Here is a 16131-nt window from a genome sequence, read left to right as displayed (position 1 = left end):
GTCATTTTATATTATCAGAAATCATCTCATGAAGCTTTCCAATGTCCAAACCAAAAAAAATGGTTTTGTTTTGTTTTTTAGAATTAGGAGTTGTTGAGGCATTCACATTTATTTTTTAAGCTTAATGTGACTCTGACCGTTGCATGCTTATTTATGCACTAATACTGAAGCAATCACTTCCAGCTACATTTAAGCAAATGTATCAATTGATTTTTGTAGTACAAATTCTCCGCTATTTTGAGTCTATCACATTGATATGCAAGGCCAGGTTCTTGACATAGATAAATGTGAAGTGCTTCTCTGAGTCAGGGACTGTGCTCATTAGGAAGTGCTTTAGCTGTCATGTGGTTCAATATAAGATGGATCAGCTAGCAGAATTTTATATTGTATAGTTCTCCAGCAAGTGAAGATTGGCTTGTCCAGCTGGAAGCAAGACATTTGTTATCTTAATACAAGGAAACCCATTCACATGACACTGGGCTGCTTATAATGGATCACCTACAAAAGTACCAGATTGAGGGCATTTGGCCATGAATGCAACTAGTAGAGATAGAATTATTCTAAGATTGTAGTTCAAAAATGTTCTCCTAAGATAACTCTATAGGCATCTTGGTTTTCTGTCTCTCAACTTTAATAATTCTATAATTTTTACCCGTATTCTCCATATACATATACATACTTTTTGATTTGCCTTTCATCTCAGCCAAATTAAGAGCAGCTGGTACACAAAGCCAATAACGTGACAATGCATGTCACAATAAAGGTTTCAGAAGAAATAAGAATACGTACTATTGCTGATCCAATTGGACCCCAGGCCAAACAAGCCATCTCACAAACTACAGCTGATGACTGATTGAATCATATGTAAATCCTGGGATTATCTATTGAAAGCCTTGATTACTTGGCATTAATTGGAAAGAAAACTCATTTTGTGTGACTGATTTACTCCATGGCAGCTGCAGATTAGGAAATAAATAAAAAAGAAGATTGTTTTGCAAAACCTTTCACGGTTTAAGATGGATCTTACAGATCAAATTGCAAAAAGTGTTTCTCTCAGAAGCTTCAATCATTTCTATATGCAAAATATAAAAAGTATGTGAGAATGTGAATAGAACAGAACAGAACAGAACAGAACAGAACAGAACAGAATAGTATTCTTTACTGGCCAAGTGTGATTGGACACACAAGGAATTTGTTTTTGGTGCATAAAAGACATAAAAGAAAAAAAATACATTCATCAAGCAACATAAGATACAATACTTAATGATAGTCATAGATTACTAATAAGCAACCCAATCATACTAGGAAACAAATAAAACAATATAAATCGTAAAGATACAAGCAACATGGTTATAGTCATAAGTGGGAGGAGATAGCTAATAGGAAGGATGAGAAGAATAATAGTAATACAGTCTTAGTAAATAAGACTGTGTTGTGGGAATTAGTTGTTTAGCAGAGTGATGGCATTCGGGTAAAAACTGTCTTTGTGTCTAATTGTTATGGTGTGCAGTGCCCTATAGCGTCGTTTTGAGGGTAGAAGTTGAAACAATTTATGTCCAGGATGCGAGGGGTCTGTAGATATTTTCACAGCCCTCTTTTTGACTCGTGCCATATACAGGTCCTCAGTGGAAGGCAGGTTGGTAGCAATTGTTTTTTTCTGCAGTTCTAATTATCCATTGAAGTCTGTGTCTGTCTTGTTTGGTTGCAGAGCCAAACATGCTATCAATGCTTAAATGCTTAGAAGTTCTACTTAATACATATAGAAAATTTTACTAGTTTTATTGTTTAGTCTAGGAATGAAATTAATATTGAAAGATATGTTTCTGCTAAAACTAAAACTCAGGTGAGTTGTCTATTGAAAACAATTTTTTTAAAAAATAAAGAGAACCGTGGAATGCATTAGTGTCATAAGACTGTTGTGACTGCATTAATATCATAAGACTATTATGACTCATTTCTCAAGTACCATGAAAAAGAAGAAGTGGAAAATAATCTAACAGAAAATAATCTTTTCACCACTCTGACTGTAGAACATTTTGTTAGAATAGCCAGTTAGTAAAACATGGCAGTTAGTGCAAGTTAAGTGTCAAACCAATTAAATTTAACACAGCTCACTCTTTCCTTGAATATCCTATGGAAATGAGTATTAAAAAAACCTTCCTTTTTATGACCTTGTAATAAGAGTTGGAGCATCTCGATGGAATTGAAGGTTTACTGGATGGCAGAGTATAATTAGTAAAAATAAATAAATTCTGTTTTTTTTAGTACTATAGATGTTTTAGAACATAGAATAATAGAGTTGGAAGGGACCTTGGGGGGCTTCTAGTCCAACCCCCTGCTCAAACAGAACATCCTATATTATTTCAGGAAAATTATTGTCCACTCTCTTTTTGAAAGCTTTCAGTGATGGAGCATCCACAACTTCTGAAGATAAGCTGTTCCACTGATAGATTGCTTTCACGATTAGGAAATTTCTCCTTAGTTTTAGGTTGTTTTTCTCCTTAGTTAGTTTCCAACCATTGTTTCTCATCTTGTCTGCTATCATGTCACCCCTAGTCCTTTTTTTCAATAGACTAGACATACCCAATTCCTGTAACCGTTGTTCATATGTTTTAGCCTCCAGCTCCTTAATCATTCTAGTTTCCGTTCTATGCACTCTTTCCAGAGTCTCTACATCTTTTTTATATTGTGGTTATCAAAACTGGATGCACTATTCCAAGTGTGGTCTTATTAAGACTTTGTAAAAGTAGTACTAGAACTTCACGTGATCCTGATTCTATCAGCTTTTTTTGATGCTTCTGCACATTGTTTGCCATATTTAAGTGATTCACTTATCCTGTGCCTATACAGTTGGTTTTTCTTGCCTAAGTGTAACACCTTACTTTTATCTATGTTAAATTTCATTTTGCTAGATAGTGCCCAGTGTTCAAGTCTGTCAAGATTTTTCTGTCTTCTGGTGTGTTAGGTATTCCTCCCAGCTTAGTGTCATCTGCAAAATTGATGAGTTCCCCTTTTATTCCTCATTTATATAGTTTATGAAGATATTGAAGAGTATTGGGCCAAAATGGAATCTTGGGGTACCCCATTGCTTACTTCCCTCCATGTAGATGTAGTTACATTGAGGACTACATATTGAGTACGATTTGTCAGCCAGTTGGTGGTAGTGTTGTCTATTTCACATTTTTCTAGCTTGCCGAGAAGTAGGTTGTGGTCTATTTTATCAAATGCTTTACTGAAATCTAAGTATACCATGTCCACAACATTTCACTGATCCATTGATTTAGTCTCTTGGTCGAAGAATGAAATCAGTTTCATTTGGCATGATCTGTTTTTCATGAACCATATTGGCTACTGGTTATAACTTTGTTTACTTGTAGGTGTTCGCAGATTTGTTACTTGGTTATCTTTTCCAAGATCTTCCCAGGTATTGATGTCAGATTGATTGGTCTGTAATTTCCTGGATTTGTTCCAAGAACTTTGAACGATATGTTTCAATAGTTCTGAAATCACATCTATCTGTTTCTCCAGAACTCTGGGATGTAATCCATCAGGACCTGATGATTTGAATCAATGTAGAGATAACAGGTGTTCTCTTGCCTTATTTTTGCATATTTTAATTTGCATTCCTAACCTGTCATTTACAGTTCTGCTTTTCGTGAATTGAGTATTGTTTTCTTTTTGCATGAAGACAGATGCAAAGTATGAATCAAGCAGTTCTGTTTTCTTTCTACTGCCTGTTACTTCTTTGTCATCTTCTCCAATTAGTGGACCAATCTTTGACTTTTGCCTTGTTCTTTTTTATTTTGGTGAAAGAAACTGTTTTTATTGTTTTAACATTTGTTGCAAGTCTTACTTTGTTCAAAGCCTTAGCTTTATTGAATTCTAATATGATATGGTCACTTTCCCCTAAAATTCCTGCAAATTCAATTCCCTCTATCACTTCTTTGCTGTTGGTAAGAATAAGGTCCAGTATAGCTGCCCCATAGTTGCCCTCTCAATCTTTTGGGTGATGAAGTTGTCAGCTAGGTGAGTCACGAATCTGTTCGATTTCCCACTTGTTGCAGAGTGTCTCCCAGTTGATGTCAGGGTAGTTAAAGTCCCCCATTACTATTGTGGTGTGTTTCCTTCATACATTGGTTAACTACACTGATTTTAAAAGAAATAATCGTAATTTATGATAAAAATACCACTACTAATACATTTAAATAAGTAAGTAAATAAACAAACAAACAAACAAATAAGCAGATCCCTTGAATTGCCTGTTTATTATACCTTTCAGATTTCAGGCAAATAAACAGATTCTTTGTTCATATTACAGATAAACAAAATGCTTTTTTTTCTGGCACAATAGAAAATATAATATAAACTGCAACTATACATCAAAGAGAAAATAAAAGCTTTTATGTCATTTTTTGGAAAAACTGAGTAACTGAGATAGGGGATTGGCAATAACATATGGCATAATTGGGTCAGCTTTCTGGCAGATGAAATAGCTAATATATGGAGAAGGAAAGGGAAACATTTATATTTATGTGTTTTAGTTAAACTTATACCTTTTTACATTCCCTGAGACCTATGTTGCTGAGATACTTATGTTCTTATCTATGCAAATTAATTCAAAAGCAACTAGAATAGTGAAATATTTTAAATTCCTTGACAGAAAAAGAAAGAAAAATAGTATTACAGCTGATCAAAAAACCTTTTATTACATTTTTTGGAAATGTTGCCTAAGATATGTTGAGAGACAGATTGTTTGTGGAGTTGTGACTATTTCAAAACATGGTAGTAAATAAGGACTTTATATGAGATAAAATATATGTTAGGTAACTGTTATAGAAATAGTAGTAAATATTTATAAGATTGGCAATTAGCAGAAAAATAAAAAAGGAATTACTCATTTTGAGTCCATAAACTATGGTCAAAACTTAATAAAAGCTATGAAATACAGAGAGATACTTTAGCTGTATAAAAATGTACTTAACCATAATTTATAGACATTTAATAATCAGGATGCCATTTAATAACTAGGGCATACATGCACTATTTTTTTTAAAAATGTAACATCAAAATGAAATTGCATTGAGATATTTATAAAAATACTTGTTTTTGCAGGGAATGTAAAAATTCTTCAAATACAGGTAGTCCTCAACTTACAACCACAATGGAGCCACAATTTTCTGTTGCTAAGCAAGACAGCTGTTAAGTGAATTGTGAATTATGTGAAAAGGTTGGGGACTGTCATAGGATACACTTTGGTGTAATGATTAAGGCATCAAGTTAGAAACTGGGAAACCAAGAATTCTACTCCCTCTTTGAGCACAAAGCCAACTGGTCACCTTGGACTATCATTTTATTATTTTTATTCCATTTTATCTTATTGATTACTAGTATGATCTGAAGCATAACAATTAAGACCCTGACTATCTTGATTCCATCTACAGCTCTGTTTTCAGGCACAAAATAATGACTTGTATTTTTGTTGATTAGCTTTCAGCGTTTTGAATTGGTATTTGAATATATTTTATATAGCTATAACTATCTTTATATCTATCTGTCTGTCTGTCTGTCTTCTGTCTGTCTGTCTGTCTGTCTACCTATCATCTTTAAAATAGTGCATTTGAATTTTGTTTTAAATTAAACTTTTTGCTATCAGTTTAGGTACTTTTACTAGAAAACTAAATAATTGTTTTTCTATGGAGATTCTCATCCAGGTTTCCAGAAAGTCCAGTTGCCTCTTGGGGAAAAAAAGCACCTTTGGGATAAATAATTGTTTAAGAACAATACAATAGAAGCAATTTCCTGTTCTAGACATAAATTATTATTATTATATTGATTCTTTTTTTTTTATTGTGGTATACCCTTAAGGTATCAAGGCAGCTTTCATGGATGGATGGATGGATGGATGGATGGATGGATGGATGGATGGATGGATGGATGATAAATAGATAGAGAGATAGCTATAGCTATATAAAATACTGTATATTCAAACAGACAGACAGACAGACAGACCAAGCAAACTTACGGAGTTAAATTGGAGGATTTTCTGCTTTTAACAGATGGCAGTATTGCTGCTAAGAAAAATCCAAGGGTACATGTCTGAAATCACCAGGAATCAAGCTTGTCTTGAAAAAGGCTGAATCTTTCTAAAGTACTGTAGTCATAATATGTTTGAATTCAATGAAATATTAGCCTGAATGTTGCCTAGGCTTTGGAATCATTATCTATGTTACTCCAATTTGTATTCTCATTGTTATTTTCATTTTTCAGGTGTAGCAACCGGACCCAATGTGCAGTGGTTGCTGGCCCAGATGTGTTTCCTGATCCTTGTCCAGGAACTTACAAGTACTTGGAAGTGCAATATGAATGTGTCCCTTACAGTATGTAATATTATTACTATTGTAGTTGCTATTATTGTTAGTGGTTTATTACTGATCTGAATACCAAATAGCTATAATTGTTAGCATTCAATTTTTTTAGGTTATTTCATGCTCACATAAGTGGCTTCTGACAAACTGAGCAATAAAGGTAAAGATTCCCCTTGCACATATGTGCTAGTTGTTCCCAACTCTAGGGAGCAGTGCTCATCTCCATTTCAAAGCCGAAGAGCCAACGCGGTCTGAAGATGTGTCCGTGGTCATGTGGCCAGCATGACTAAACGCCAAAGGCACACGGAACACTATTACCTTCCCACCAATGTGGTCCCTATTTTTCTACTTGCATTTTTTACGTGCTTTCAAACTGCTAGGTTGGCAGAAGCTGGGATAAGTAAAGGGAGCTCACCCCGTTACGTGGCACTAGGGATTCAAACCACTGAACTGCCAACCTTTCTGATCGACAAGCTCAGCGTCTTAGCCACTGAGCCACTGAGCCCTAAACTGAGCAATGGTGCATAGTAAAGAAATTGCCTAATGTAGAATTGTGGTTCTCAACAGAAAGCCATCTAGTTCCATTTCCCCATCCCCAATATTTTTATTTATTTCACAATAATTATAGCCTTATGAAAAGTAAATGGAATCTTTAATTATGAAGTAGTATACAGGTAGTCCTTGGTTTACGACTGTTTGTATAAAGACAGTCCAAAGTTACTACTCTTACGGCCTGTAATGCACTTCTGAGTGTCACAAAATGTTGCACACACCTTGTTTCAGTCACACGATTGCAACTTGAATGTTTGGCAATTGGCTCACATTTATGTGCATTTGCAGTGTCCCACAGTAACCTGATCACAATTTGCTTTTTTTTTTAATGCTGGTTTCTGACAAAAGCCACCATGGAGGAAAGTTTATTCAAACTAATGACAGCATGTTTTTCTTAATGACCATATGATTTGCTTAATGACCACAGTGACTCACTTTATGACTATTTGAAAAATGATCATAAAATTTTATCTGGTCACATGATGATTCAACCTACAACCGCAGTGACTTACAACCAAAATTCCAGTCCTAGTTATAAACTGAGAACTACCTGTATTTCAACATTCCAATTTCTGAAAGAGGACAAGCAAGGAAGATTGTTTCCATATTTTCTTTTGGGATCCACAGATATTTCACTGGTCAATACAGGTAGTCCTAGTTTAGCATCAAAATTGGGATTACACTCTTCCTTCAGCTTTCCTTTGATTTACAGACCTGTGAAGCTCATAAATGTGAGGTCTGGTCACAGAGTTTCTTTTTCATCATTGTCCTTGTTGCTAAAAGAGGCAGTTGCTAAGTGTGGACTACCTGTGTTGAAAATTAGTTGAGAGGCAAAAATAAAATGTTGGTCTGTTCCAGGACTCTTTTTCTTATATAAAGAGATGGGAACTTCTGCAGTACTTAGCATGAATTTGTAGTTTAATTATTGCCTGTAGTTTAATTATTGATTAATTATTGTAGTTTAATTATTGCTTAATTATTAACAAAATCTATATTTTTGTTATGACATGTATGAAAATATCATTTCTGCATTGCTCTTCGGTAATTACTCTTAGAACAATCCTTCCATATCTTCTTTCAGTGTAAAACAATTTCAAACATTAGTGTTTGAACAACTTTGCATTTACTCCTTCACAATTGTAGGATTTTGATATTTGATAACTGGCTTTCAGCTTATAATGTATTCTTCATCTATCTAATAATATTTGAGAATATTTCTTAAAATGAAATGTTTCTTAAATGGGTAATATCTGAAACATTTTTAGGCTGCAATCTTATATACATCCACCTGCAAATAAGCCCCACTGATTTTATAGATTTTATTTCTAAACAAATAGCAGCTGTGTATAGGATTAACTTGTTAGAAGAACAATGCCATTGCTAGAAGAAAAAGTATTTGAAGATTCTCAGAGTAGAGTCATTTTGGGGGAAAGGAAAGTGTTTGAAGGTTAATTAATGAACGAAGGGAGCAGATCTGAGTTGGAAACTGAATGAATACATATGTAAATTGAGTTGTGGTCATGCCCATTTTACTACTAAAAGAAATTGCATCATTCCCACAATAAACAGTACCCACTATATATATGGTCAGTCTATCTGTCTATCTCAATTTATACTGAGCCATTTGATCAACAGGGTTTGCAAAGGAGCTAATAAGGCCTTTTAAAATGGTTTAAGTGTTGTTTTACAAAAAGTTCAAATCAACTTAATTCAATTCAAATACTGGGTAACACACTAAATTGCATCCACTTAAAATGTCCTGTCCAAATAAATTCATCTTTATTAATAAATTCATCTTTATTAATACGATAACCAACATTACACAACATTCAGAGGCAAATATGGGTTCTGATTGATTCAACTACCCAGCCTCATTTTAATTTAATCTGATATTTTGTACAAATCTAAGGTCTTGAGCATCTTTCCTCAAGGCAGAATAGTGGGGAGTTAGATTCTTATTCCATAGTTTAGGAATAATAAAAGAAAATGTTCTCTTCTGTATATCAACAAACATATTTGTGCTGCGTTGTTCCTCCAAAGGTAAAGCTATATTTAAGAAGATTTCTTTTGCTGAAGTTACTGTAAGAAATTTGTACTAAAATTCTGGTCCTCAGTTGGTTAGACAAGGAATCATCTAGTGCAGTGGTCGGCAAACCACGGCTCGCGAGCCACATGTGGCTCTTTGGCCCCTTGAGTGTGGCTCTTCCACTCTCGTGATGCCCTGGCCAGCTGTGGCTGAGCCGGGAGCATGCGCACGTGCAGAGAGACCCTCCTCAAGTGAGCGCCAAAGCTCGGGAAAGGTGCGCACAGGGTGGGCAGTGGCTTGCTTAAGGAGGGTCTCCCCATGTGTATGCATGCTCCCGGCGCAGCCACACCCAGCCAGAGCATCACGAGAGTGGGAGGAGGAGGAGAGTGCAGGAGAGAAGCTGCTCTGTACCTACCTTCGCGCCACATTTGCACGTAAGGCAGCCTTTGCTTCCTGCCACTTCAGGCTGGAGTTCGCACCTTCCACACTCAGCCAAAGAGCTGCTGGGGGTGGGGGATGAAACTGCAAGGCGATGGCTGGAGCATTAGTGCAGGAAAGAAGCCCCATCCTGTTAAGACCCTCCTAATCGAGCAGCCGCTCACCCCGCGGGTGCCTTTGCTGTGCTTTGGTGCTTGTTTGGGGAGGGTCTCCCCACCCATGCACACGCTCCTGGTTCAGCCACAGCCGTCCAGGACATCACAAGAGGAGGGGGAGGAGGAGGGCGGTCACCCAAAGGGAGGGGGAGAGACACAGAGAGAGAGAGATAGGGGGAGAGAGAGAGAGAGACATAGAGACACATACAGAGTGATACCTAGAGAGGGGTGAGAGAGGGGAAGAGAGGGAGAGATAGGAGAGAGGGGGAGATAGGAAGAGGGGGAGAGAGACAGAATGGTTTTGTGGCTGGGTAGGCATGGCTGGGGAGGTCATATGACTGGGTGAATGAGTGACATTGAGTTGGCCACGCCCAGCCAGGTTTTGTGGTTCCGGTGTGTTTTTTTTCTGTGGGAAACGGGTCCAAGTGGCTCTTTGAGTGTTTAAGTTTGCCAACCCCTGAACTAGTGCTTTAAAGATTAGAACTAAAATCTTCAACTGTATTGTATATATGAAGCACTGGAGATCAGTATAGGTTTTTCAACTCAATGGTACTAGCTAAAGAGAGAGTCACTTTGGTGACAAACAGATTGGTATCCTAGATCAATTTATGGCCTTGAGTTCCTTGTTTGTTGCCATGGTAACTAAGAATCTATTCCTTTCTTCTTTACACTGCTTGCTGCCAACCCTGAAATAACAACCCCACAAAAATTAAAAAGGCAACCACAGGGCCAGATTTACATGAAAAGAGGCCCTAGGCTATTCCACTTATGAGGCCCTTTCACCAGTGGTGGGATTCAATTTTTTTAACAACAGGTTCTGTGGGCGTGGCTTAGTTGGGGGTGTGGCTTGGCAATCATGTGACTGGGTGGGCATGGCTAGCTGGTCACGTGACTGTGTAGGCGTGGGTAGCTTGTCATGTGACCAGGTGGGCGTGGCTATGTGCATAGACTTTTTTCAGAGGGCTGAAAAAAGTCATTTCTGACTGGGCCTCACACTTTTGACCGGTCCTCACACTTATGACCATCCTCACATTTATGCCCGTGCAGCTTTCTTAACAACCATGTCACTCATTTCACAACTGCTTCTCTTCACCATGGTGACAAGATAGGGCAAAAACTTAAAATGTGAGGACAGTCGTAAGTTCGAGGACTGGTCAAAAGTGCGATGACCAGTTAGAAATAACTTTTTCAGCCCTCTGAGTAGTCCATATGCATAAAAGGATACAGCAATAGAGAAGGATGAAGGAAGGGAAGGGAAATTAGAGTAGGAGGGAGGGTAAGAGAGGGAGGAAGAGAGGAGGAGAAGGAGAAAGGAAGAGGAAGTAGGGAGGAGAAGAAGAGGGGGAGGAAGAGAAAGTAAGAAGGAAAGAAAAGAGAGAGGTGGTAGGTTTGAGGAGAAAGATTGCTGTACAATAAAAAAGATGAAAGGGAAGAAAGCCAACCCCAAACAAATATAAAGATATTAAGATAAAAGAATGAATTGTTAAACTTTAAAGAATAAAAGAGAACAAATATGAATAAATAACAATAATTAGAAACACACATACAAACATACAATGTATTTTCTTTGAACAGAGTATTTGGCCGGTTCACAAATTTAAACAGTGTTTAGTCATTTCAATTAAATTTACAATTTCTATATTTCCTTTTTGCCATATTTATTCCTCATCTATTTTTGTAAAAAACCAATATTACCCTTCATCCTCATCTCTAATCTTAATCAAATTCAATTTTTCCCTTCTATTCTATATTATACCCCTTCCCGTTGTCATCTATTTTTATATCCATCCTCACATTGGTTAATTATGTAATATTAGTTGTTTAATATAAATTCAACATTTTAATATAAATCAATTAGTTATATAACTACCTTTTTTGTATATTAATCAATATGAACATGAATATTCCAATTATTTCCATGCAATCCAATTTCTTACAAATCAATTAATTATATTTACCAATAATAATAAACCAAATAATTTCCCCCATATATTCCTCCAAACCACAACTTAACCATTTCTGCTTTCAACACAATATACAATTAATAGTATCTCAATTATTACAATTCCCTAGTTAAATAGAGCTTTTTTTCTTTTGTGTTTTAAAATCTTGAACTCTCCTCTTTTTCCCTAAATTTCCCATTGTTTGCACCTACCTTTTTTGGTGAGGAAAAAGAAAAGAAATCTGCCTGCCTAATTTTCCAACGTTGCAGCAACAGCAAAGCCAACAGCCTGCTTTAGTTTCAGTTTCGTTTTTCAGCATAGTTAGGGGAAAAAAAATCTGCTCCAGCAAGCAGCAGAGCCCTGAGCAAAACAGCTGAGAGCAAATCAGCTGAGAGTTGGGAGCCGATCTAATCAAGGGCTAATTAGCCTATGCTGAAGCTCCGCGGGCCAATAAAATTACAAAAAAACACCGAACCATTTGTTAAATTGCTGGCTCACCCGCCCCTCGCCCACCACTATTTATTGGCAATAAATAGTGGTGCAGAGGGGCGGGGCAAGCCACCAATTTAACAAACGGTTCAGCCGAACCCCCTAGAACCGGCAGAATCCCACCACTGGCTATAGGGCGGCCTTTTGAAGCCCTGCGGCAAGAATTTAAACAGTTTTGTTTCCTCTAGCCATCAGCTGGGACTCAGGAGGCAGCAATAGATTGGGAGTGGGCGGGGTAAACGAACGGCCGGCGATCCAACAGAGCAGAGAGTGAGGGTGAGTGAAGGCGTGGGGGGGGCGAGAGAGGGCTTTGGCGACCCCTGTGAAATCGCCGTTCGACCCCCAAAGGGGTCGCGACCCCCAGGTTGAGAACCGCTGCTCTACAGGAATGAACCTGTGTAGTATGATTTGAGCAGTAAGATAGAGACAGGAATTCCTATGAACAAAAAAAAAAAAAAATGAATCACCCACAAATCTACAATACCATAGAAGTTCAAGGGAAGATAACTTTGCTAATGTTTCTAGTAAACCTGAAGTAAAATCAAAAATCAGTTCAGTACTATAAGCAGCTGTTGTTATGATATCAGTCAAGATATAAAGAACCAATCCTAAATTGGGGCACAACACTTATATAAAGGTACCATGACTACAAAATGCTGAAGTTCTTGATTTTAAAGAAAACTAAAATGCAGGCAAACATGTAGCAATAGCACTTAGATTTATATACCACTTCACAGTGCTTTTATAACCCTCTCTAAGCAGTTTACAGAGTCAGCCTATTGCCCCCAACAATCTGGGTCCTCATTTTACCCACCTCGGAAGGATGGAAGGCTGAGTCAACCTTGAGCCTGGTGAGACGTTCCTAAGACGTTCCTATTCCAGCAAGCCGGCCTGACCTAAACTTCTCCGCTTTTAAATGGGAATTTTAAATTTGGTTTTAAATTATTGGGGTTTTAAATATGGTTCAGCCAAATTTATTTAATTTGTTTTATCTCTATTTTAAATTTTGTATTTCCATGTTTTATTTTTATGGCTGTTCACCGCCCTGAGTCCTTCGGGAGTAGGGCGGTATACAAATTCAATAAAACATAAACATAAAACAAACAATATTCCAATTATTTCCATGCAATCCAATTTCTTACAAATCAATTAATTATATTTACCAATAATAATAAACCAAATAATTTCCCCCATATATTCCTCCAAACCACAACTTAACCATTTCTGCTTTCAGAAATATACAATTAATAGTATCTCAATTATTACAATTCCCTAGTTAAATAGAGCTTTTTTTCTTTTGTGTTTTAAAATCCTGAACTCTCCTCTTTTTCCCTAAATTTCCCATTGTTTGCACCTACCTTTTTTGGTGAAGAAAAAGAAAAGAATTCTGCCTGCCTAATTTTCCAACCTTGCAGCAACAGCAAAGCAGTTTCAGTTTCGTTTCTCAGCATAGCTAGGGGAAAAAAAATCAGCACTCTTTGCAAGGAAGCAGAAGAGCCCTGAGCAAAACAGCTGAGACAAATCAGCTGAGAGCCGGGAGGCCAATTAGCCTATGCTGAAGCTCCGGGGGCCAATAAAATTACAAAAAAAACACCGAACCCATTGTTAAATTGCTGGCTCCCCCGCCCCTCGCCCACCACTATTGATTGGCAATAAATAGTGGTGCGGAGGGGCGGGGCAAGCCAGCAATTTAACAAAGGATTCGGCTGCACCACTGGCTCTCGGGCGGCCCTTTGAAGCCCCGCGGCAAGAATTTGAAGTTTTTTTTTCCTCTAGCCATCAGAGGCAGCAATAGATTGGGAGTGGGCGGGGTAAGCGAACGGCAGGCGATCCAACAGAGCAGAGAGTGAGGGTGAGTGAAGGCGTGGAAGCGGCTTTCTCCATCCTGCTCTCTTGAGTCCGGAGCCGGTGGGGAACCACATGGCAGCCCACGTGGATCCCAGGCAGCGGAACTCAGGCTAGGGAAGGGGTGGGCAATTGTGGCTCTTTTACAACCTGTGGCCTTCAACTCCCAGAATTCCTGAGACAGCCAAGCTGCATCAGGAATTCTGGAAGTTGAAGTCCACAGGTTGTAAAAGAGCCACAATTGCCTACCCCTAGCTACGGTAGGCTGGCGCCGCACGGGTGGGAGGCGAGGGGTGGGCGGGCCAGCAATTTAACAAAGGGTTCAGCCGAACCCCCTAGAAGCCCCAGAACCCCACTACTGTGTAGGCCCCTCTTGATCTTTAGGCCCTAGGCTGAAGCCTAGTTAGCCTATAGGAAAATCCAGCCCTGGGCAACCACCACCACCATCCCTCTCAAATACAGTAACCTCCTATTGTTCAGGGTATTTAAATACTGTGATCTTTTCACCTTCAAATGATTGATCATAAATAACTAAAACAATCTGTTCTCTTCTTGAACAACAGAATACTGTATTGGGAAAGATAGGATTTCACTCATTGTCAAGTCTGTTTCTTAAAAAGAAAAAATATTTTTTAATGATTGTTTGCTCTTAAAGAGGCAATTAATTGTCTTTAAAAGTTTCTAGAGAAGTAACTGGCTAGATGCCAACTTTTTCCTTATGTCTACTCTGGCAGTATCATAACAGGATATAACTGCAACTTCCAGAGCATCACAAGATTGTAGAATGACTCATTTTCACACTTGACATAGCCTTCCACAGTCTGTAGTACCCCACAAAACAGCCAGTTTTTGCACATCCAAAAATGTCACAAAACTGTCATGAGAAAGATAAATACCAAAAGCAGTAGATTTGAGGGGATAAGTTAAGATCTCCTGCTCAGTGGTGGGTTGCTACCGGTTCACACCGGACTGGGTGAACCGATATGGTGGCGGTGGGAGGCTCCGCCCACCCACCTGGACATCTCTGTGCATGTGCAGAAGCTTCTGTGCATGTGCAGAAGCATTGCACGTGCGCCCACGAGCGAACCGGTAGCAGCCGAAATTGAAACCCACTACTGCTCCTGCTAGGCTTCTTCTTCCAAGGGATCCCCAAAACATATTTGTTATGTTGGATTATCAGCAGTCACACTAAATGCCCTGACAAACCATACACTGTCTGAATAGGGAGATCTTAGGCCTTGTATTGTGGACTTTTATTTTTTATTTTGTTTATCAAATTTAGAAACCACCCATCTCCCTTAAACTGTCCCTTTGACTCAGGAATAGGCAAATTGAAAGAGCTTTGAATCTTGAGAGCTCAGAGACTAGAAATACAGAACGCTAGAAATCTTCAAAGCACTTATCCTATGTGAAACCTGAGCAGTTTGGGAAGTTGCTATGCTTTGATTTGCTGGCTCTTCTATGCAAATAGATGAGGTCTACTTTTTACCTGTTATGCTTTTGTATAAATGGAATCATAAAGCAACATCGTTTGGGATAGAAAAAAAATAATTTCTTTACATGAAGATCAATTTATCAGATGCTTTAGAATAAGGGACCCCAACCCCCGGCTGTGGCCCATTGGGAACCGGGCCATGCAAGCAGCGGGTGAGCAGATGAGCATGCGAAACTCCATTTGTGCCAGCATCAGGCATGCACGCTCAGACATGAAGTTCCCACTTGCGCAAATGAAATTTCATGTCACGCACTTGCCACTTGCACAAAACTTTCCCCTCTCCACCATTGCTGCTTCTGCTGCTGCCACCAGCCAATCCACAGAACCAGAAAGGTTAGGGACTGCTGCTTTAGAATAATATTGTGCTCTGCCAAAGCTAGGATGTTGTCATAGGAAGCATTTCAATTTCCTAGGGGGACACTGATCTTGTTCAGGTGTTATGTTTCCATGAGGGATGTCTAGAAACCAGGAATGTTAATGGGGCAAATGAGGTTTCAGGATGGCAAACAGAGCATTAAGATGTAAGCCACATACATTTTGAATGTGCATGCATGTACAGAAAGGACAGGGCTTATACTGCAGTGTTGCATACCCCAAAACTGCCCCTTTTTCTACTCCCTGGAGTTGATCCTGGAAAATACAGCTGATCATGTACAGATAAATCATAATCTTAGCAAACGTTTCCATCTAGAACCTACTTATTTCACTGTAGACATGGAAGCTGGCTTTTCAGTGAAGTTACCAGTGCAACTTCATTCTGTCCCTCATATGTTGAATTTTATCCAGAGAGTAAAAGGCCTAACAGCTACTGTTTTTTGTGTCA

General features: G+C 38.4%; 1 protein-coding gene across 1 annotated transcript in view; it reads left to right on the top strand.

Annotated features, from left to right (window-relative positions):
- ADGRL3 (adhesion G protein-coupled receptor L3) overlaps positions 1 to 16131 on the top strand; it is a 425730-nt gene that overhangs the window by 128515 nt on the left and 281084 nt on the right. Inside the window, exon 5 of the mRNA XM_070938393.1 lies at positions 6268 to 6377. Within this exon, the coding sequence (XP_070794494.1) occupies positions 6268 to 6377 (110 nt within the window). The remainder of the gene's footprint in view (positions 1 to 6267; positions 6378 to 16131) is intronic.

This window comes from Pituophis catenifer, unplaced genomic scaffold (assembly GCF_029215685.1).
Source record: "Pituophis catenifer annectens isolate HBS135680 unplaced genomic scaffold, rPitCat1.0.hap2 SCAF_2, whole genome shotgun sequence".
In the NCBI taxonomy this organism is placed as follows: Eukaryota; Metazoa; Chordata; class Lepidosauria; order Squamata; family Colubridae; genus Pituophis; species Pituophis catenifer.
This window is presented reverse-complemented; position numbering and strand designations above follow the sequence as displayed.